This window comes from Mustelus asterias, chromosome 4 (assembly GCF_964213995.1).
Source record: "Mustelus asterias chromosome 4, sMusAst1.hap1.1, whole genome shotgun sequence".
NCBI classification, from domain to species: domain Eukaryota; kingdom Metazoa; phylum Chordata; class Chondrichthyes; order Carcharhiniformes; family Triakidae; genus Mustelus; species Mustelus asterias.
Genome location: NC_135804.1, coordinates 138150243 through 138173979, shown reverse-complemented (window position 1 = coordinate 138173979; position 23737 = coordinate 138150243). Strand labels below are relative to the sequence as shown.

The window sequence follows — 23737 nt, the reverse complement described above, 5'->3', positions numbered from 1 at the left end:
TCAACGTCGACAACTGCCAATCTCCAGATGCAATTTTACAACTCATCTGCTTCATCCTGGACCACAATGTCTTCACCTTCAACAACCAGTTCTTCATCCAGACACATGGAACAGCCATGGGGACCAAATTTGCACCTCAATATGCCAACATCTTCATGCACAGGTTCGAACGAGACCTCTTCACCACACAGGACCTTCAACCGATGCTATACACTAGATACATCGATGACATTTTCTTCCTTTGGAGTCATGGTGAACAATCACTGAAACAACTATATGATGACATCAACAAGTTCCATCCCACCAGCAGACTCACCATGGACTACTCTCCGAAATCGGTTGCATTCTTGGACACACGCATCTCCATCAAGGACGCTCACCTCAGCACTTCACTGTACCGCAAGCCCATGGATAACCTCACGATGCTCCACTTCTCCAGCTTCCACCCTAAACACGTTAAAGAAGCCATCCCCTACGAACAAGCCCTCCGTATACACAGGATCTGCTCGGATGAGGAGGATGCAACAGTCACCTCCAGACGCTGAAAGATGCCCTCATAAGAACAGGATATGGGGCTCAACTCATCGATCGACAGTTCCAATGTGCCACAGCGAAAAACCGCACCAACTTCCTCAGAAGACAAACATGGGACACGGCAGACAGAGTACCCTTCGTCGTCCAGTACTTCCCCGGAGCGGAGAAGCTACGACATCTTCTCCGGAACCTTCAACATGTCATCGATGAAGACGAACATCTCACCAAAGCCATCCCCACACCCCCACTTCTTGCCTTCAAACAACCGCACAACCTCAGACCATAGTCCGCAGCAAACTACCCAGCCTTCAGGAGAACAGTGACCATATCACCACACACCCTGCCACAGCAACCTCTGCAAGACGTGCCGGATCATGGACACGGATGCCATCATCTCATGTGAGAACACCATCCACCAGGTACACGGTACATACACTTGCAACTCGGCCAACGTTGTCTACCTGATACGCTGCAGGAAAGGATGTCCCGAGGCATGGTACATTGGGGAGACCATGCAGATGCTACAACAACGGATGAATGAACACCGCTCGACAATCACCAGGCAAGAGTGTTCTCTTCCTGTTGGGGAACACTTCAGCGATCACAGGCATTCGACCTCTGAGCTTCGGGTAAGCGTTCTCCAAGGCAGCCTTCACGACACATGACAACGCCGAGTCGCTGAGCAGAGACTGATAGCCAAGTTCCGCATACATGAGGACGGCCTCAACTGGGATCTTGGGTTCACGTCACACTATCTGTAACCCCCACGACTTGCCTGGTTTGCAAAATCTCACTAACTGTCCTGTCTGGAGACAATACACATCTCTTCAACCTGGGCTTAACCCTCTCTTCACTCACGTTGTCTGTACCTTTAAGACTTGATTACCTGTAAAGACTTGCATTCCAACCATTATTTTGTAAATTGAGTTTGTGTCTTTATATGCCCTGTTTGTGAACATGACTCCCACTCACCTGATGAAGGAGTAGCGCTCCGAAAGCTAGTGGCTTGTGCTACCAAATAAACCTGTTGGACTTTAACCTGGTGTTGTGAGACTACTTATTATGAGTAGAAAATGACATAGCTTTCCTTTGAACCATTAGTCTAAGACAACTACTTCTACACCTTTCTATCTCCAGAATTCCACCACTGCCACATGCAAAATAAATAGAATCTCCTCAGCAATTTTAGTTACGCTAATAACCTTGATAAAAGCAAATTACTGCAGATGCCAGAATCCACGGGCGGAATGTTCCCAAAAAATGATTATTTGTTCACGGGATGAGGGTGTTGCTGGCTGGCCAGCATTTATTGTCCACGGCTAGTTGCCTGAGGGCAGTCACATTGCTGTGACTCTGGAGTCACATGTAAGCCAGACCGGGTAAGGACAGCAGATTCCCTTCCCTGAAGGACATTAGTGAATCAGATGGGTTTTCCTGACAATCGACAAAGGTTTCATGGTCATCTGTAGATTCTTAATTTTTTTTTGTTGAATTCAAATTCCACCATCTGCCGTGGTGGGATTTGAACCCAGGTCCCCAGAACATTGGTTGAGTTTCTGAATTAGTTGTCTAGCAATAATACCACTAGGCCATCGCCTCTCCTACTAAGGGGACCGCTCTCCTGGTGACAGCACTTTGCTATCCATAGAATCCCTACAGTGCAGAAAGAGGCCATTTGGCCCATCGAGTCTGCACCGACCACAATCTCAGGCCATATCCCCTTAACCCCATTTATTTACCTGCTAATCCCCCTGACACTTAGGGGCAATTTAGCATGGCCAATCTACCTAACCCACACATCTTTGGACTGTGGGAGGAAAGCGGAGCACCCGGAGGAAACCCACGCAGACACGGGGAGCATGTGCAAACTCCACACAGACAGTGACTCAAGCCGGGAATCGACCCCGGATCCCTGGCACTGTGCGGCAGTAGTGCTACCACTGTGCCACTGTGCCACCCTCTGGAATTGGGACTAAGTGCCCACATCAGCGGGAAACCTGGAGAATTTCCTGTAGGCATTAACAGAGTCTTATCAGCTGGGATTCTCCCACCTGATAGATGCTCATTTATGCATAGCGGGCAAACCGATGGCCAGCTCTGCTGTTCCGAGACCAGGCCGCCATTTTTGAAGGGTGACCCAGTCTCCGAGCCATTATTCATGAAGGCCCCGCCTTCCCAACCTGATTCTCAGGTTATACCACCACGAGCCATGGCCTACGTTCTTCTGGGACTATGGCGACTGTAAGTTATCACATCAGCACAGAAACTTATTTCTCTTTGCTGTAATGTTCACCCATCCAAACTTTGGTCTCTGTAGCTCAGTGTTGTTACAATTGCTTCACTTGCTGAGGGTTCCTTGTTCAAAAGCAGACAGGAATATTTATTTCATTTAAGCGGAGTATTGATGCATGTGTGTGTGTGTTTTTTTATTTCCTTTTAGGCTTTAGATGGGTTTCTCATCGCACTTAGTGCCGACGGAAACATTATTTATATCTCCGACAGTGTTTCTTCATTGCTTGGGCATTTACCGGTAAGTGTATAGCAGAATTGTTCGATGATCCTTTCTCCTTCTGCACTTCCAATTTTGCATGGTTTGGACAAGTGAGAACTGACAGGGTCGCCTGAGAGAAATGAGAAAGCAGATTGATTTTGATCTGCTGATTTCTGCTGTAAAAGTGGTGTTATATTGTTTTATTCTGTAAACGTGGATAGGGAAGGCAAGCCAAAGATTATTCCCACAGCTGTTGTACAGCTCAGATTGAAAGTCTAAGCAAAAGATTTCACTCCCAGGTTTTGTAATTCTGACCTGTAGCCTCTTGATTGTTCCATCAGACATTTCAATATTGACTTCTCCCTCACTATTCTCCTCAGCTTTGAAAAGTGTATTTTTGAATCTCTCTGCACTTGCTGGTCCTCTGAACTACTTCCAACCTGAAAAAAGATCATAAAGAACACTGAAATTCTACTAACAGAATAATCATTGGCTTTATCAATCACTAATTAATATGGCGCATCATTATTTGATTGGATTTGATTTTACTTGATTTATTATTGTCACATGTATTGGGACGCGTGATGCAAACAAAACAAACTGTTCATAGAGTGCAAACGGGAGAAGGAAAGGAGAGGGTGCAGAATGTTGAGTTACTGTCATAGCTAGAGTGCAGAGAAAGATCAACTTAATATATGATAGGTCCATTCAAAAGTCTGATGGCAGTAGGGAAGAAGCTGTTCTTGAGTCGGTTGGTACGTGTTCTCAGACTTTTGTATCCTTTTTCCCAATGGAAGAAAATGGAAGAGAGTATGTCCGGGGTGCGTGTGGTCTTCAATTATGTTGGCTGCTTTCCCGAGGCAGTGGGAAGTGTAGATGTAGTCAATGGATGGGAGGCTGGTTTGCGTGATGGACTGGGCTATGTTCTCAACCCTTTGGACAGAGCAGGAGCAATACCAAGCTGTGACCAGAAAGGGCACTTTCTATGTCGCATCTGTAGAAATTGGTGAGATTCATAGTGGACATGTCAAATTTCTTTAGCTTCCTGAGAAAGTAGAGGCATTGGTGGGCTTTCTTAGCTATAGCGTCGGCGTGGAGGGACCAGGACAGATTGTTGGAGATCTGAAAACCTAGAAACTTGAAGCTCTCAACCAGTTCCACTTCATCATCATTGATGTAGGCAGGGGCATGTCCTCCACTATGATGGGGGCCTGGAATGCGCTGCCAAGTAGGGTGGTGGAGGCAGGCACGCTGACATCGTTTAAGACTTACCTGGATAGTCACATGAGCAGCCTGGGAATGGAGGGATACAAACGATTGGTCTAGTTGGACCAAGGAGCGGCACAGGCTTGGAGGGCCGAAGGGCCTGTTTCCTGTGCTGTACTGTTCTTTGTTCTTTGTTTTTTGTTTCCTGAAGTCAATGACCAGCCCCTTTGTTTTACTGATATTAAGCAAGAGATTATTATTAGTACAGGACTAAAATATATGTATGCCTTCCATATCCAATCTGTTACATTGTGGTAAATTTTGTAAGAAATTCATAATGTTTTAAATATGTGACATTAACCTAACGATCTTAAATAATGTGGCAAATAATGTGTTATGTACACACTGGTTTAAACCTCAGTATTGTTATGGTTCAGGTTAGAAACTCCAAAGTGTTTTATGAAGCCCGCCTGAATCATGAGCTTTGCATTTTGAATTTGGCTGGGACAAGCATGAGTTGTTTCACTTCACATCTGATTCAAAAGACCCACTAGGGAGCTTTTATCAAACAAAGTTTATTTAAGAATATGGTTAACATACTGGAATCCAGTCTGTTAGTTGAATTCTGCAGTCAAATGTTCTTGAGACTCAGAACAGTTTGAAGATAAGACAGCTTCCCAAAACATCAGAGAGACTCTGGCCCAATCCCAACAATAGCAGATTCTCACCATTCAGGAAAACAAGATCTTGTTTTCAGGAAACAAACAGAATTTTCAAAACAACAGGGAGAGAGGGAAAACACTTCTTTTTAGCTTGCTGTCCCTTCTAAAACTAAAAACTCAACCCTGCAGCTCCAAACTGAAACTGAAAATGAAATCCCTGTCACCTGACGTGCCCACAGTTTGTTTTTCTCCTCCCAACAATGACATCACCTAAGGCTGTGAGCATGAATTAAAAATAAATCTTAAAGGTACACTAACATCACAGTATCACCCTACTTCATAGCTACTTCAAATGAGATGACAGTTAATTTGCAGTTCATAAGTTACAGAAGATCAAGTTAACATTTCTTACCGCTACACATCCTAACACAAAGTACAACTCAGAATGGGAGGCTGAGGTCTGTAAACATTCACTCCCTCCACCACCGGCTCACAGTGGCAACTATGTGCACCATCAAGAGATGCACTGCATTAACTCACCAAGGTTCCTTCGACAGCACCTTGCAAACCCGCAACCTCTACCACCTCGAATGACAAAGGCAGCAGAAAACCGCCACCTCCAATTCCTCCTCCGAGCCACAAACCACCCTAGCTTGGAACTATATCACCATTCCTCCACCCTTGCTGGATTCATCCCTGGAACACCCTTCCCAATGGGTGCACCTAATTGTTAAGAATTTCACCGATGTGACCTGCAAGAGTGTCTCAAAACCCCAAAGGTTATCTTGAAACATTGGTTCTAAGTGGTGTATAATTGTTTGGAATAATGTGTGGGAAAATGAGCAACCCAGTGAGGAACCAGTCTAGTCGTTGTGTGAACAATTAATAAAGAGTATTTATTAAAGTAAAAGAACAGTGAGGAACCAGTCAAGTCGTTGTGTAAACAATTATTAAAGGGTATTTCTTAAAGCAAAAGAAAAGAAAAAACACATGACAAGAAAGGCTAATCTCCACTATGACGCTTAAGAATATGAATAACTAAACACCGTTTTATCTCAAATTACATCTTATTCCCAAAATGTACCCAAACCCACTGAGACATCCCTTTTCCCAAACAGCATCCAATTAAGTAACTCCAAGTAAAATCCAGCTAATAATTACCACACAATACAACATAGATGACCAAGTCTGGGAAAGCGTCTTTTCCTGGTTCCACGAAGGCATGAAACTGAATCTTACAGTGGAGAATATCTGCAATCTGCCATTGCTCTAAATGTTAGATGGAACAGGACTCTGTTTGACTGTTGGATGGAAAACTAGCCTCCTTCCCCAGTGAGGGTAATTATAGTGATTATGGAACAGTTATACTGTTCAATTTCTTTGATGTTCCCCCCTGTGGATTGGGCTGTCTGCATGTCTCAAATTCCTTGCCTTTAGAAATTACCATTTGTATAGCTCCACTGATCTCTGGTAAACACTTTTTCTGAGATGACGATTTGCAACCTCAACTTCTCTAGACGCCTGCTAATCTTGTTACTTGTTTATTATTTTGTCTTCATCTCATGTTCAACTGTTAGCCTGTATAACTTCCCAAATTCCAAACAGACTGTAGTCGTTCAAGAAAGCTCACCACCACCTCTTCAAGGGCAATTAGCGATCGGCAACAAGTGCTGTCCTAGCCAGCGACGCCCACATTGGGTGAATGAACAAATTAAAAAATGTCAATGAAACAACCTTTCACTGTACATTGATGAGAAATGGCTAATTTACTAAAGCACCTTCAATCCTGACCGGTTAGAAGGGAGTCAGTAATATTGCTTGCCTATCATTCAGCTGTCTTGATCATGGCTGGACAATGAGATAAAGAATCAAAATTGTCAATGGGCAATGAAGTAGCAGAAAAGTGTTCAAATTGACATTGGTCTCACCTATTGTATCCCATGTGGGCGGAGGTTTGGTTTGATTTGATTTGAGTTGATTTATTGTTGTCACATGTATTAACATACAATGAAAAGTATTGTTTCTTGCGTGCTATACAGACAAAGCATACCGCTCATAGAGAAGGAAATGAGAGAGTGCAAAATGTAGTGTTACAGTCATAGCTAGGGTGTAGAGAAAGATCAACTTAATGCAAGGTAGGTTCATTCAAAAGTCTGACAGCAGCAGGGAAGAAGCTGTTCTTGAGTCGGTTGGTACGTGTCCTCAGACTTTTGTATCTTTTTCCCGACAGAAGAAGATGGAAGAGAGAATGTCCGGAGTGCGTGGGGTCCTTAATTATGCTGGCTGCTTTGCCGAGGCAGGGGGAAATGTAGACAGAGTCAATGGATGGGAGGCTGGTTTGCGTGATGGACTGGGCTACACTCATGACCTTTTGTAGTTCCTTGCGGTCTTGGGCAGAGCAGGAGCCATACCAAGCTGTGATACAACCAGAAAGAATGCTTTCTATGGTGCATCTGTAAAAGTTGGTTAGAGTTGTAGCAGACATGCCAAATTTCCTTAGTCTTCTGAGAAAATAGAGGCGTTGGTGGACTTCCTTAACTATAGTATCGGCATAGGGACCAGGACAGGTTGGTGGTGATCTGGACACCTAAAAACTTGAAGCTCTCGACTATTTCTACTTTATCCCCATTGATGTAGACAGGGGCATGCCCTCCACTGGTGCAGGGAGGGGAGAAGATAGGTAATAAAAACTTACCACTCTCCTGCTGAAGACACGGTTGGTGGATGAGCACACTCGACTAAGCTGAGACACTGGCTGGAATCCCCCCCAAAGCACACAGAGCATTGGCTCAGGTGAGAAAACCTGTGTGAAGCTTGCAGGCAGCACAGTCAGCTTTTCTCACCACATTGAACAGCGTTCTGAGAAATTGCAAAGAGGAAGAGTGATTCACACAGCCAGTTGGACCAGCGCACCGATTGCTGATTTAAATAAAGGTCCAGAGATGTGGGGGTTAGGTGGATTGGCCATGCTAAATTGACCCTTAATGTCAGGGGGACTAGCTAGGGTAAATACATGGTGTTACGGGGATAGGACCTGGGTGGGATTGTGGTCGGTGCATACTTGATGGGCCGAATGGCCTCCTTCTGCATAGTAGGATTCTATGACACCTCTTGCCTCACCACCCCCACCGGACACAAAACCTCCTCCACGGACATGGGGAAACCTCTTCCAGCAGATTTCAAGAGCCCCCCACTGACACGGTCTCCCTCTCCCTCGCCCCCCCACCCCACCTCCACAGAAATTGAGACCCACACACTGAAAGACATCCTCACTGCCCTTGCCATGGATAAAGTAAAGCCCAATGGTGGAGCTCCCCAGCTGGTCCACAAGTGGTACCTCTGGCAGGGGGCACTGTCAGAGTACCATTGGCTATGTCCAGGCATAGGATTCCCTCACCACGCAGGGGGCTATAGCTGCTTGTGCGTCCCGGCGTGGTTAGTTTGACTGGTTTTCATTTTTATAAGCCAGGCTCATGCCTTTCCTGGGTATGAACCTGATTACCTGACCGGCAGGGGCGGGGGGGGAGGGGGAGACGGACGGTGAAGATCGCATTCTGAAATCTCGCTGGTTCCTGCGAGATTTAGCGGCTAGTACAGTGTTTGCACCCCAGGGTCAAAGGGGCCCTTAGATCATGGCCACTGACTGTACACAGTAAGAAGTCTCACAATACCAGGTTGAAGCCCAACAGGTTTATTTGGTATAACGAGCTTTCGGAGCACTGCTCCTTCCTCAGGTGAGTGGAGAGGTGGGTTCACAAACACGGCATATATAGACACAATTGTAAGTAATGGTTGGAATGCGAGTCTTAACAGGTAACCAAGTCTTTACAGGTACAGACAGTGCGAGTGGAGAGAAGGATAATCACAGGTTAAAGAGGTGTGAATTGTCTCAAGCCAGGACAGTTGGTAGGATTTTTCAAGCCCAGGCCAAATGGTGGGGGTTACAGATAGTGTGACATGAACCCAAGATCCCGGTTGAGGCCGTCCTCATGCGTGCAGAACTTGGCTATCAGTTTCTGCTCGGCGATTCTGCATTGCCGTGTGTCCTGACTGTACAGTCTGCCAGATAGGGAGCAGATACTCAAGCTAGACTCCGAGGATTCCTGCCTCTTGTCAAATAGCATCCTCGCATAGAGCCTATCTTCAAGAAAACAGAGAGCCGACATAAGGTGTCAGTCAGATTATTAATAGAAAGTGCACAGCTCATCAGGAATGCAGAGTGACAGTTGATGAGGCGGAAGTCCCTGAACTCTGAAGAAGGAGGCTGCTCTGTGGAGAGAGCCTGAAGGATTCTGCAGGCTGGCCAGCAAATGTATTCATTCGCAATTCAGTAAAAGGAATAATGAGACAAATAGAACAAAGAACAAAGAACAATACAGCACAGGAACAGGCCCTTCGGCCCTCCAAGCCTGCGCCGCTCATGTGCCCAACTAGACCATTCGTTTGTATCCCTCTATTCCCAGTCTGTTCATGTGGCTATCTAGATGAGTCTTAAACGATCCCAGCGTGTCCGCCTCAATCACCTTGCTTGGGAGTGCATGCCAGGCCCCCACCACCCTCTGTGTAAAATATGTCCCCCTGACATCTGTGTTGAACCTTGCCCCCCTCACCTTGAACCTGTGACCCCTTGTGTTCGTCACCTCCGACCTGGGAAAAAGCTTCCCACTGTTCACCCTATCTATGCCCTTCATAATTTTATACACCTCTATTAGGTCGCCCCTCATCCTCCGTCTTTCCAGGGAGAACATCCCCAGTTTACTCAATCTCTCCTCATAGCTAAGACCCTCCATACCAGGCAACATCTGGTAAACCTTTTCTGTACTCTCTCCAAAGCCTCCACGTCCTTCTGGTAGTGTGGCGACCAGAACTGGATGCAGTATTCCAAATGTGGCCTAACCAACGTTCTATACAGCCGCAACATCATATGCCAACTTTATATTCTATGCCCCATCCAATAAAGGCAAACATGCCATATGCCTTCTTCACCACCCTCTCCACCTGTGCTGCCACCTTTAAGGATCTGTGGACTTGTACACCCAGGTCCCTCTGTGTGTCTATACTCCTGATGGTTCTGCCATTTATTGTATAGCTCCCCCTTACATTAGATCTACCGAAATGCATCACTTCGCATTTATCTGAATTAAACTCCATCTGCCATTTCTCCGCCCAATGTTCCAGCCTATCTATATCCTGCTGTATCCTCTGACAATGTTCATCACTATCCGCAACTCCAGCAATCTTCGTGTCATCCCACAATGCCGTTAGGGAGGGAATTCCAGGATTTTGACCCAATGACTGTGAAGGAACAGAGACATATTTCCAAATTAAGATGGTGAATGGCTTGGAGGGGAACTTGCAGCTGGTGGTGTTCCCAGGTATCTGCCGCCCCTATCCTTCTAGATGGAAGTGGTCATGGGTTTAAAAGATGCTGCCTAAGGATCTGGTGAATTCGGTGAATTGCTGCGATATATCTTGTAGATGGTACACACTGTTGCTACTTGAGCGTCAGTGGTGAAGGGAGTGCATGTTTGTAGATGTGGTGCCAATCAAGCGAGCTGCTTTGTCCTGGATGGTGTCGAGCTTCCTGAGTGTTGTTGGAGCTGCACTCATCCAGGGAAGTGGGGAGTATTCCATCACACTCCTGACCAAAACTGGGCGAAAAACAGGTTTGCAAAAATAGTGAAAACCAGGGAATCAATATGTTCATTCCCCCGTGTTCAATTCCATTTATTCAATGAAGCAATTCGAAGCATCTAGGTTAAGATGGTAGAATTTAGATGAAATAAGGTGGGAGGAGGCTCGTGTGGAGCACAAACAGCTGCATCCACTCATTGGGCCGAGCTCCACATGGCCTGTTTCTGTCCTGTATTTTCTATGGAACTTGGCCACATTTATCTGCATTTCTCATATCTTAGAACCTTTGTTCTTTAATATTTAAAAGACATCTGGGTGGGTACATGAATAGAGACATATGGACCGAGTAAGGGCAGAAGTTTTTGTTTAGTTTAGTTAGGGCATTGTGATCGGCAGGGCCTTGGAGAACTAAGGGCCTGCTCCTGTGATACACTTCTCTTTGTTCTTTCTAAGTTTAAAGAAGGAAATGTGGAGCTCGGGTAAAATAATTCATCTCTTGTGGCCTGTATCTTCCCAAGGGATTTGCCCAACTCTGTCATCATGGATTCTTGATCCCTGTGAAGTTCCCTCTGATCTCCACAGGTAGCCAGGTGTAAAGTCCGGAGAGTTTATATTATTCAGTTCTGAGGTCAGAGATGGCCGCTGTAAATCTGAGTAGATCATCTACATTCAATTTTTTTTCTAATCTTCAGTTCCATTCTTAAGCACGAACAAAACCCACTCCTCATCAAAGAAATTAATCATTAACTATGTCAGTTTAGCAAGTAACTCATTTGCTTATTAAAACTTTCATGAAATCACTGTTCCATGGTTCGATAAAGGACTCGGTGAGGCATTGACTATTGAACCTTGAATAATTTTCATGCTTACTCCTGAGTCCTTTTTTCAATTCATTTACGGGGATTTATTGCCCATCTCTAGTTGCCCTTGACAAGGTGGTGGTGAGCTGCCTTCTTAAAACGCTGCAGTGTCTGAGGGGTGGCTACACCCACAGTCTGTTAGGGAGGGAGTTCTAGGAGTTTGACACAACGACAATGAAGGAACGATAATATATATTCCAATTCAGGATAGTGAGTAACTTGGAGGGGGACTTGCAGGTGGTGGTGTCCCCATGTATCTGCTCCGCTTGTCCTTCTACATAGTAGTGGTTGTGGCATTGGAAGGTGCTCTCTAAGGAACTCTTGAGGCAAATGTTGTGCCTTTGTTTAAAAAGGGCTGCTGGGAAAAGCCTGGCAACTTCAGGCCAGTTAGCCTCACATCTGTGGTGGGTAAATTGTTGGAAGGTATTTTGAGAGACAGGATCTACAGGAATTTAGAGATGCAAGGACTGATTAGGGACAGTCAGGATGGCTTTGTGAGTGGAAAATCATGTCTCACAAATTTAATTGAGTTTTTTGAAGGGGTAACCAAGAAGGTAGATGTGGGCAGTGCAGTTCATGTTGTCCACATGGACTTTAGCAAGGCCTTTGACAAGGTATCGCATGGTAGGTTGTTGCATAAAGTTAAATCTCACGGGATCCAGGGTGAGGTATCTAAATGGATACAAAATTGGCTTCTTGACAGAAGCCAGAGGGTGGTTGTAGAGAGTTGTTTTTCAAATTGGAGGCCTGTGACCAGCAGTGTGCCTCAGGGATCAGTGCTGGGCCCACTGTTATTTATCATGTATATTAATGATTTGGATGAGAATATAGGGAGCATGGTTAGTAACTTTGCAGATGACACCAAGATTGGTGGCATGGTGGACAGTGAGGAAGGTTATCTCCAATTGCAGCAGGATCTTGATCAATTGGGCCAGTGGGCTGACAAATGGCAGATGGAGTTTAATTTAGACAAATGCGAGGTGATGCATTTTGGTAGATTGAACCGCGGCAGAACTTACTCAGTTAATGGTAGGGCGTTGGGGAGAGTTACAGAACAAAGAGATCTAGGGGTACATGTTCATAGCTCCTTGAAAGTGGAGTCACAGGTGGACAGAGTGGTGAAGAAGTCATTCGGCATGCTTGGTTTCATCGGTCAGGACATTGAATACAGGAGTTGGGACATCTTGTTGAAGTTGTACAAGACATTGGTAAGGCCACACTTGGAATATTGTGTGCAATTTTGGTCACCCTATTATAGAAAGGATATTATTAAACTAGAAAGAGTGCAGTAAAGATTTATTAGGATGCTACCGGGACTTGATGGATTGAGTTATAAGGAAAGGCTGAATAGACTGGGACTTTTTTCTCTGGAGCGTAGGAGGCTGAGGGGTGACCTTATAGAGGTCTATAAAATAATGAGAGGCATCGACAAGGTAGATAGTGAATATCTTTTCCCAAAGGTAGGGGAGTCTAAAACTAGAGGGCATAGGTTTGAGGGGAGAGGGGAGAGATACAAAAGTGTCCAGATGGGCAATTCTTTCACACAGAGGGTGGTGAGTGTCTGGAACAAGCTGCCAGAGGTAGTATTAGAGGCGGGTACAATTTTATCTTTTAAAAAGCATTTAGATAGTTACATGAGTACGATGGGTATTGAGGGATATGGGCCAAATGCGGGCAATTGGGATTAGCTTAGGGGTTTTTAAAAAAAATAAGGGCGGCATGGACAAGTTGGGCCGAAGGGCCTGTTTCCATGCTGTAAAAAAAAATGGGGAGCATTCAACTACACTCCTGACTTGTGCCTTGGGGTGGGGTGAATAGGTTTTGGGAGGAGGGGTTGATGTGGAGTGGGGAGGTGAAGGGGTGAGCTACTCATTGCAGGATTCCTATCCTTCGGATTTTGACTTTGTCTATGCTGAGTTAACTGATCACTGATGGGGCATTGGCAGGAGCGCTACATCTCTAAACCAGCAAGGGGAAAAACAATGCTGGCATGATCTGGAATGCACTGTCTGAAGGAAGCAGATTCAATAGTAACTTTCAAAAGGGAATGGGATCTATATTTGGAAAGGAAATATTCGGAGGGTTTTGGGAAAGAATGGGGGGACTGGGACTAATTGGACAGCTTCTTCAAAGAGCCAACAGAGGGAAAGTGGGCTGAAAAACCTCCCTCCATGCCATATAGAACAAAGAACAAAGAAAATTACAGCACCGGAACAGGCCCTTTGGCCCTCCAAGCCTACACAGAACATGCTGCCTGTGTGAACTAAAACCACCTACCGCTCCGGGGATTATATCCCTCTATTCCCATCCTATTCATGTATTTGTCAAGACGACCCTTAAAAGCCACTATCGTATCTCTTCCACTCCCTCCCCCCAGCAGTGACTTCCAAGGACCCATCACCCTCTGTGTAAAAAAGTTGCCTCGTGCATCTCCTTTAAACCTCGCCCCTCGCACCTTAAACCTGTTCCCCCTAGTAATTGACTCTTCCACCCGAGGAAAAAGTTTCTGACGATCCACTCTGCCCATGCCCCCCCATGTTTGAAAGTGAATATTAGGTGAAATCGCAAAGTAGCATGGCTGTGAAAATTCCAGGTTTGAAATTATAAATTCTGACAGGGCCGGACAGACTGTACACAGGGTTTGCATTTGAGGATTGAGATGAGGAGCAACCTCTTCACTCAGAAGATGGTAAAGCTATGGAATTCTCTTGGCTGTAGAGGTCAAGTTACTGAATATAAGTAAGGAGAAAATGGATAGATTTCTAGACTCTAAAGGCATCAAGGGGTATGGGGACAGCATGAGAGTGTGGCGTTGAGATAGAGGATAAGCCATGATCATATTGAATAGCAGAGCAGTCTCGAAGGGCCGAAAGACCACCTCGTGCTGCTATTTTCTACGTTTCTAAGTTTAAATAGCATGCCAACACATATTTATGTAGCATTTATGTCCTTTAAATGTTGCGATTGTACCTGCCTCTACTACCTCCTCTGGCAGCTCATTTAATATACACACCACCATCGATGTGACAAAATTGCCCCTCAGGTCCCTTAAATCTATGCCTTCTGGTTTTAGATTCCCCTATCTTTGGGAAAAGGTGTTCACTGTCTAACTTATCTATGCCCCTCATTATTTTATAAACCTCTATAAGGTCACCCCTCATCTTCCGACACTCCAGGGAAAAAAGTCCCGGCCTATCCAGCCCCTCCTTATAATTCAAACTTCGCAGTCCCAGTGACATCCTTGTACATTTGTTTTTGCGCCCTTTCCTGTTTAATAACATCCTTCAGGGCGACCAGAATTTTACACAGTACTCCAAACGTGGCCTTTTCAATGTCTAAAGTTTTTAGCACAGTAACATACTCCAGGGAATCAGCCTTTAAACTTGGCCATGTAGAATTGCCATTTACCAACATGGCCCAAAGTGAGGAAGAGGAAAATCAGGGATAAAATGACAATGTTAATCATGTAAGCTCTGACACGATGCTGCTGCCTAGGAAACCCTCTGAAAGGATTCTTGTGTCCTAACCTGCTGGTTGTTAAACCTACATTTATAATAATAATCGCTCGGCCTTGCATCGGCTAAAATAATTCCCCGAAGACCCAGCCTGCAGTAATGTATGTTTTCAGTTTCTCCAGCTGCTTGTTAAGAGGTGAGGATTTTGCTTCCTTTTGAACATCCAATCAATGTAACAGGGATGGGAGCAATAATAAGCGTCTTCAGTAACCTCGTTAGATGCCAGTTATCTTGCCAAGTAAAGTTTTATTCAGACTTTCACAGTAAAATACAAATGAGTCAAATCCATGGTTTGTTAGATTTGAGAACAGTTTTTTCCTCTTTTAGCAGCAGAGTATGAGCCTGGAATTATGCCTAGTTAAAGCAGATGACGTCTTCGAAATTCAGTGTTGTGTATGTGTGTGCTTATTTGTGTGTGTGTGTTGTGTATCTGCATGTTTCCATGTGTGTGCCTATCTGTGTGTGCGTGTTGTGTATCTACATGTTTCCATGTGTGTGCCTATCTGTGTGTGCGTGTTGTGTATCTACATGTTTCCTTGTGTGTGCCTATCTGTGTGTGTGTGTTGTGTATCTTCATGTTTCCATATGTGTGCCTATTTGTGTGTGTGTGTTGTGTACCTGCATGTTTCCATGTGTGTGCCTACTTGGACGGCATGGTGGCATAGTGGTTAGCACTGCTGCCTCACAGCACCAGGGACCCAGGTTCGATGCCCGGCTTGGGTCACTGTCTGTACAGAGTTTGCACGTTTTACCTGTGTCTGCGTGGGTTTCCTCTGGTGCTCCAGTTTCCTCTAACAGTCCAAAAGGCATGCTGGTTAGGTGCATTGGCCATGCTACATTCTCCCTCAATGTACCAGAACAGGCGCCGGAGTGCGACAGTTTGGGGGATTTTCACAGTAACTTCATTGCAGTGTTAATGTAAGCCTACTTGTGAACCTAAATAAACCTAAGCTTAATAAACAAAACTTAAACTATTTATGTGCCTGTGTGTGTGTTTTTCTGCATGTCTCCATCTATGTGTCTATGTATGCGTGTGTATGTCGTGTGTCTGCATGTGTCTCCATGTGCGTGTGTTTGTACGTGTGCATATATACACACATGCATGTTACTTTTTTCATTCTCAATAAACAACAATAAAATGTTGATGTTTCATGATAAGAGACCCATTTTCTCCCTCAGTTTGTACAAGAACCCCATTAAGTGCAGAAGAAGGAGACTATTCAGCTCATCTAGTTCAACTTTTGTAGAAACCAATACTACCCCTTTTCCCCTTCACAACATCCAATGGCCTCTTGAAAAATTCAAGTTTCTCCGAATTTAGTCATATGATAATTTAATTTGGGAACATGCAATTACACAACACACAAACACAAATAGGCACACGCATGAAGCCAATTAAATCAATTTAGGTTATTTGCAGGGACTTCAAGAAATGAATATCATCACACCACGGATCCACATTGGGATCAGTGCACAAGCTGCCTCTTGTTTTTATTCATTCGTGGGACATGGGCGTCGCTGGTTGGCCAGCATTTAGATGTCAATTGAGAGTCAACCACATTGCTGTGGCTCTGGAGTCACATGTAGGCCAGACTAGGTAAGGATGGCAGATTTCCTTCCATAAAGGACATTAGTGAACCAGATGGGTTTTTCCGACAATCGACAATGGTTTCATGGTCATCAGTAGATTCTTAATTCCAGATATTCTTTATTGAATTCAAATTCCACAATCTGCCATGGCAGGATTCGAACCCGGGTCCTCAGAACGTTAGGTAAGTTTCTGAATTAATAGTCTAGCGATAATACCACGAGGCCATCACCTCCCTGTGGTTTATAATCATAGCAGTGCTCAGGGTTAATCTTGGACGGACTCCATCAGTGTTAAACACTAAATCTCAAGATAGATGATAGGCCTTGGAGGGAGGGCAGTGTAGATTCACCAGAATGATATGAGGACCTTAAGGATATGAGGCTCAAATATGGAAGTTTTGCTTTGATTCCCTTGATCTTAGAAGACTGAAGGGTGATCGAATTGAAATGCTTAAATTCATTAAAGGTTTCAAAGGGTAGCTACAGAGAAACTATTTCTTCAAGTGAGAGAATCCACAGGGAGGAACCGTCATCTTTACATTAGTAATAAAAGCAGAAAATGCTGAAAAAACTCAGCAGGTCTGACACCATTTGCAGAGAGAGAAAGAGAGATAAAGTTTCGAGTCCATATGACTCATCTTCAGTGGGGTAGAAGTTGATGGATTTTATACTGTTCGAGAGGGTTTAGAATAAGTGGCGCAAAGCAGAAGGTCAGGGATAGGTGGTGGAAGGAGAGATTGGACAAAGATGTCTAGGGCACAAGGCAAAGGGACTGTTAATGGGTAGTTTTAAAGACCAAAGAAGGTGCAGATAGTGGCATCAGGATATTGAATTTGATGATCAGCCATGATCATAATGAATGGCAGAGCAGGCTCGAAGGGCCAAGTGGCCTCCTCCTGCTTCTAGATTCTATGTTTCTACAAAGATAGATAGCAGAATGTGTAACTAGCAGAACAAAGGTCAGTGTTCTGTGAAAGCAAAACCTAAGAATGAGTGACGGATGGCCCTGTGGATGAGGGGGTGGGGAGTGCAGTAGGATAAAATAATTTTTTGTGTATAAAAGGGGATTAGGAATCGTAGCAGGCAAGGGGCGGACCATAGAAAGTTCCAGTGACCTCGGGCGGGATTTTCTGGTTTCAGGGCGAGTGCAGCCAGAAAATTCCGCCCATAGTCTGAAGTTGTTAAACTCAGTGTTGAGTTCAGAAGGCTGTAAAGTTCCGAACTAAATCATAGAAACCTACAGTGCAGAAGGAGGCCAGTCCAACATAACCCCCCTGCTCTTATAATCTATGCCACGATTGATGAAGGCAAGTGCCCTTATATCTTAATTACCTTATTAACCCATCCTGCCACCTTCAGGGATCTGTGAACAGGCATCCCCAGATCCTTCCGTTGCTCTGAGTGTTCTGTCATTCATTAAGTACTCCCTTGTCTTGTTATTTCTTCCAAAGTGGATCACCTCACACTTTTCAAGGTTAAACTCCATCTACCACTCATCTGCCCAACCTGTCGATATCTTCGTGCATCCTAAGACCTTCTTCCTCACTATTAACCACCCTACCAATCTTCGTCTCATCCACAAACTTACTTACCATCCCCCTGACATTCTCATCCATATTATTTATATATATCATGAATAATAAGGGACCTAGCATTGATCCCTGTGGTATGCTACTGGACACTGGCCTCCAGTCACTCAAACAGCCTTCAGCCACCATCTTCTGTCTCCTACAACCAAAATGTGGAGATGCCGGCGTTGGACTGGGGTGGCCACAGTAAGATGTCTCACAACACCAGGTTAAAGTCCAACAGGTTTATTTGGAATCATGAGCTTTTGGAGCACTGCCTCTTCATCAGGTGAGTCACCTGATAAAGGAGCAGTGCTCCGAAAGCTCACGATTCCAAATAAACCTGTTGGACTTTAACCTGGTGTTGTGAGATATCTTACTATGTCCCACAACCAAGCTAGTTTTGGATCCAATTAATGAACATCTCTGACTTGTGCATAATCAGCTGGGCTGTTAAGAGGAATTGTCTAGAATGGGGGGGATTTATTCAGCCCCGTGATTGGAAAATGCCGTGATATTTTTGTCTCGTTAGACAAGGACAAGGAAGCAAATAGCTACATTGACAAGAAAAGGTGACAACAGGTTTCATTAAAAAGTTAACATCTTCTTCTTTTGTATCAGTCAGATCTAGTGGACCAAAATATATTGAATTTCCTCCCGGAACAGGAACATGCAGAAGTATACAAGCTGCTATCAAACCAGATGCTAATGACAGACCCAGTTGCACGTGATTATTTGAACAGTATGTATCCTGCTTCCATCTGATTTGTCACAAAGACGTGTTACATTGCTAATACTAAGTGCGAGTTTCACTCAACATGCCAGAAGGTGGATTTTAATTACTGTCCTGAGCTGTTGTTTGGAAAGATGTTTCTCAAGGCTGAAGGAAAATGAGACAGTCCAGTCAATTTGGTGAATGAGAGTTGGGGTGCGAGTGTTTCGGAGCCTGCTTTGAATCTGAACCAAAGTCAGTGAGATTTGTCAGCCCTGAGAAGCAATGCATTAAGGATAGTAAAAACGATCCCTTTCACAGGGGAAGCAAGATTAGAAGCTTATCTTCACAGCACGATGGCACAGTGGTGCCTCACAGCGCCAGGGACCCGGGTTCGATTCCCGGCTTGGATCACTGTCTGTGTGGAGTTTGCACATTCTCTCTGAGTCTGCGTGGGTTTCCTCTGGGTGCTCCAGTTTCTTCCCACAGTCCAAATATGTGCAGGTTAAGTTGATTGGCCATGATAAATTGACCCTAGTGTCAGAGGATTAGCAGGGTAAATATGCGGGGTTACAGGAATAGGACCTAGGTGTAGACTTGATGGGCCGAAATGCCTCTTCCGCATTGTAGGGATTCTATGCATCTGCGTGGGTTTCCTCTGGGTGACCCGGTTTCCTCCCACAGTTCAAAAGGCTTGTTGGTTAGGTGCATTGGCCATGCTAAATTCTCAATAATGTACCCGAACAGGCGCTGGACTGTGGCAACTAGGGAATTTTCACAGTAACTTCATTGCAGTATTAATGTAAGACTACTTGTGACACTGATAAATTAACTTAGAAATCTTGGGATACTAAGGGGCAATTTAACATGGCCAATCCACCTAACCTATGGGAGGAAACCAGAGCTCTCAGTGGAGAACGTGCAAACTTTGTACTGACAGTCACCCAAGGCCGGAATTGAACCCAGGTCCCTGGCGCTGTGAGGCAGCAATGCCAACCGCTGTGCCACTGTGCCATGTCCTTTTAACTTTCTTCACCAGAACTCGAGATTCAGTTCCAGCTGCATTACAAGACTAAGGCTACAATTCATCTGGTTTAGTGAGTGTGTGCACGCTATCATCTAACAAAATAACTGTCAGAAGTTGGTGAGATAGCCCATGTCAGTCTGAGTAATGGCACTGGTTGTCTAATATTCCAGTTGGCTGAGTTGTGATGGAAATGTATGCTGTGGGTGCCAGCCTTGATTCAGTGATTTAATGTGTAGCACACTTGCTTTTAAACCCTGAAGTTGTGGCTTCAAACTCCACTCATCAGGACATAGAACATGAAATAGAGTCATAGAGGTTTACAACATGAAAACAGGCCCTGTCGCCTGTCCATGTCGCCCAGTTTTTACCATTAAGCTCGTCCCAATTACCCGCGTTTGGCCCATATCCCTCTATACCAATCTTACCCATGTAACTGTCTAAATGCTTTTTAAAAGACAAAATTGTACCCGCCTCTGCTACTACCTCTGGCAGCTCGTTCCAGACACTCACCACCCTCTGTGTGAAAAAATTGCCCCTCTGGACACTTTCGTATCTCTCCCCTCTTACCTTAAACCTATGTCTTCGAGTTTTAAATTCCCCTACCTTTGGGAAAAGGTGTTAACTATCTACCTTATCTATGCCCCTCATTATTTTACAGACCTTTATAAGATCACCCCTAAGCTTCCTATGCTCCAGGGGAAAAAAGTCTCAGTCTATCCAACCTCTCTTTATAACTCAAACCATCAAGTCCCAGTAGCATCCTGGTAAATATTTTCTGCACTCTTTCTAATTTAATAATATCCTTTTTTAATAGGGTGACCAGAACTGTACACAATATTCCAAGTTACCAACATAGAAACCATAGAACCATAGAAACCCTACAGTGCAGAAGGAGGCCATTCAGCCCTTTGAGTCTGCACCGACAACAATCCCACCTAGGTCCAATCCCTGTAACCCCACATATTTATCCCACTAATCCCTCCGACTTATGCATCCCGGGACACTAAGGGGCAGTTTAGCATGGCCAATGCACCTAATCCGCACATCTTTGGAATGTGGGAGGAAACTGGAGCACCCGGAGGAAACCCACGCAGACACAGGGAGAACATGCAAACTCCACACAGACAGTGACCCAAGCCAGGAATCGAACCCAAGTCTCTGGAGCTGTGAGGCAGCAGTGCTAACCACTGTGCCATCTTGTACAACTTCAACAAGACATCCCAGCTCCTGTATTCAATGTTCTGACCAATGAAACCAAGCATGCCGAATGCCTTCTTCACCACCCTGTCCACCTGTGACTCCACTTTCAAAGAGCTATGAACTTGTAACCCTAGATCTCTGTGTTCTATAACTCTCCCCCCACACCCGACCATTAACTGAGTGAATCTATAACATTACAGCTTCCTGCTTGCAGTCATATTTTTTATCCCACAAAACAGAGTTGTGACTAATTTCTATCTGCATCAAACTCGTTCAAAATATTTGTGCAGGGCCTGAATCAGCCAGCGCAGGCGCTAAAGTTCAAGGTGGCTTGTGCATGTTGTTTTGTGAGAATCTGGTGGTGTTTTGATGGATGAGTCATATCTCTTGGTAGCCTATTTTCATACATTGAACAGTTGGAAGTTTCAGCCAGGGATCCACGTCCAATGTTTCAGATGCAAATGAAAACAAGGAAAAAGTGCAATAGCAGAGGCTCAAACATGAGAGACGATAAGTAACATTAAACCACAACAAGGTTTCAGATTGCAGCACTGTGCTTAACTATCAGAGAACAGGAGGGGATAAAGGAGGCCATAGAATTGAACCCCCACAATACAGAAAGAGGCCATTCAGCCCATTGAGTCTGTACCGACTGCTAGCTGGCTAGATGACTAATGTGTGGTTTGGAATAACACCAACAACACAGGTTCAACTCTTTTTCTCAAGGGACATGGGCATCATTGCCTAGGCCAGTGTTTTCTTTTATTGCCCATCCCTAATTGCCCTTGAGAAGATGATTCGCCTTCTTGTTCTGGCTATGGTTTACTGTGCCCCATCCTTGATGCAGAGTGGCACCCCTTGAGCTGTGTGAGCTAATAGAGAGAGACGCCCACAGTCCCTTCTGGACTATGGACTTATCTACCCAGAATAATTACATGAGTTATATGCACAAAGTATTGAGAAGTTCTGATTTCAGCAGCATCACGACTGTGCTCCGAGCTGCAATCAAAGAACAAGGGACAAAGAAAAGGTACAGCACAGGAACAGGCCCTTTGGCCCTCCAAGCCTGTGCTGATCATGATGCCCTAACTAAAAAAAAATCTTCTGCCCTTACTCGGTCCGTATCCCTCTATTCCCTCCCTATTCATGTACCCATCCAGATGCCGCTTAAATGTTGCAAATGTGCCTGCTTCCACCACCTCCTCTGGCAGCATGTTCCAGTCACCCACCACTCTCTGCATGAAAAACTTCCCCTGCACATCTCCCTTAAACTTTTCCCCTCTCACCTTGAACCTGTGCCCCCTCGTAATTGACACTTTCACCCTGGTATAAAGCCTCTGACTATCCACCCTGTCTATCCCTCTCATAATTTTGTCAACCTCTATCAGGTCTCCCCTAAACCTCCGTCATTCCAGTGAAAACAATCCTAGTTTATTCAATTTATTCAACCTCTCTTCATAGCCAACACCCTCAAGACCTGGCAACATCCTGGTGAACCTTCTTTGCACTCTCTCCAAAGCTTCCACATCCTTCTGATAGTGTGGTGACCAGAACTGCACGCAATACTCTAAATGCGGCCGAACCAAGGTTTTTATATAGCTGCAACATGGTTTCCCAGCTCCTGTACTCAGTGCCCCGGCTGATGAAGGCAAGCATTCCATATGCTTCTTAATCACCTTGGGCACCTTTGTTGCCACTTTAAGGGAACTGTGGGCCTGCACGCCCAGATCCCTCTGTATATTCCTAAGGGTTCTGCCATTTACAGTATAAATTTGATCCTCCAAAATGCATCACCTCGCATTTGTCTGGATTAAACTCCATCTGCCATTTCTGTGCCCAAATTTCCAATCTATTTATATCCTGTTGTATCCTCTGACAATCCTCGGTACTATCAGCAACTCCACCAGTCTTTGTGTCATCAGCAAACTTACTAATTAGACCACCCACATTTTCCTCCAGATCATTTATATATACTACAAACAGAGGTCCCAGCACTGAGCCCTATGGAACACTACTAACTACAGATCTCCATTCTGAAAAACACCCTTCCACCGCTGCTCTCTGTCTTCTATAACCAAACCAGTTCTATATCCATCTAGCCAGCCCACCCCGAATTCCATGTGATTTTAGTTTTTGTACCAGTCTGCCATGTGGGACCTTGTCAAACACCTTACTAAAGTCCATATAAACTACATCCACAGCCCTTCCCTCATCAATTTTCTTTGTCACCTCTTCAAAAATCGCAAGCAAATTGGTGAGACATGACGTTCCCCGTACAAAACCATGCTGCCTGTCACTAACTAGTCCATTTTCCTCCAAATGTGCATATATCCTGTCCCTCAGAATCTTCTCCAAAAGCTTCTTCACTACTGACGTCAGGTTCAGCAGCCTACAATTTGCTGGATCATCCCTGCTTCCTTTCTTAAACAAAGAAACAACATTGGCTATTATCCAGTCCTCTGGAACTTCACCTGTGGCCAAAGAGGATGTGAAGATATCTGTTAAGGTCCCAGCTATTTCTCCCCTTGCCTCCCGTAGTAACCTGGGATAGATCCCATCCATCCCTGGGGGCTTGTCTACCTGAATGCAAATTTAGGATACTCAACACTTCCTCCTTTTATATATTGATGTTCTCTAGAGCGTTCACACACCTATCCCTGACCTCAATGTCCATCATGTCCTTCTCCTTGGTGAATACCGATATAAAGTACTCATTAAAGATTTCACCTACTTCCTGT

At 44.8% G+C, this 23737-nt stretch overlaps 1 protein-coding gene across 1 annotated transcript in view; it reads left to right on the top strand.

The window, feature by feature from the left end:
- LOC144493170 (neuronal PAS domain-containing protein 2-like) overlaps positions 1-23737 on the top strand; it is a 108822-nt gene that overhangs the window by 7595 nt on the left and 77490 nt on the right. The window contains exons 4-5 of the mRNA XM_078212066.1: positions 2975-3064; positions 18682-18802. Of these exons, the coding sequence (XP_078068192.1) occupies positions 2975-3064; positions 18682-18802 (211 nt within the window). The remainder of the gene's footprint in view (positions 1-2974; positions 3065-18681; positions 18803-23737) is intronic.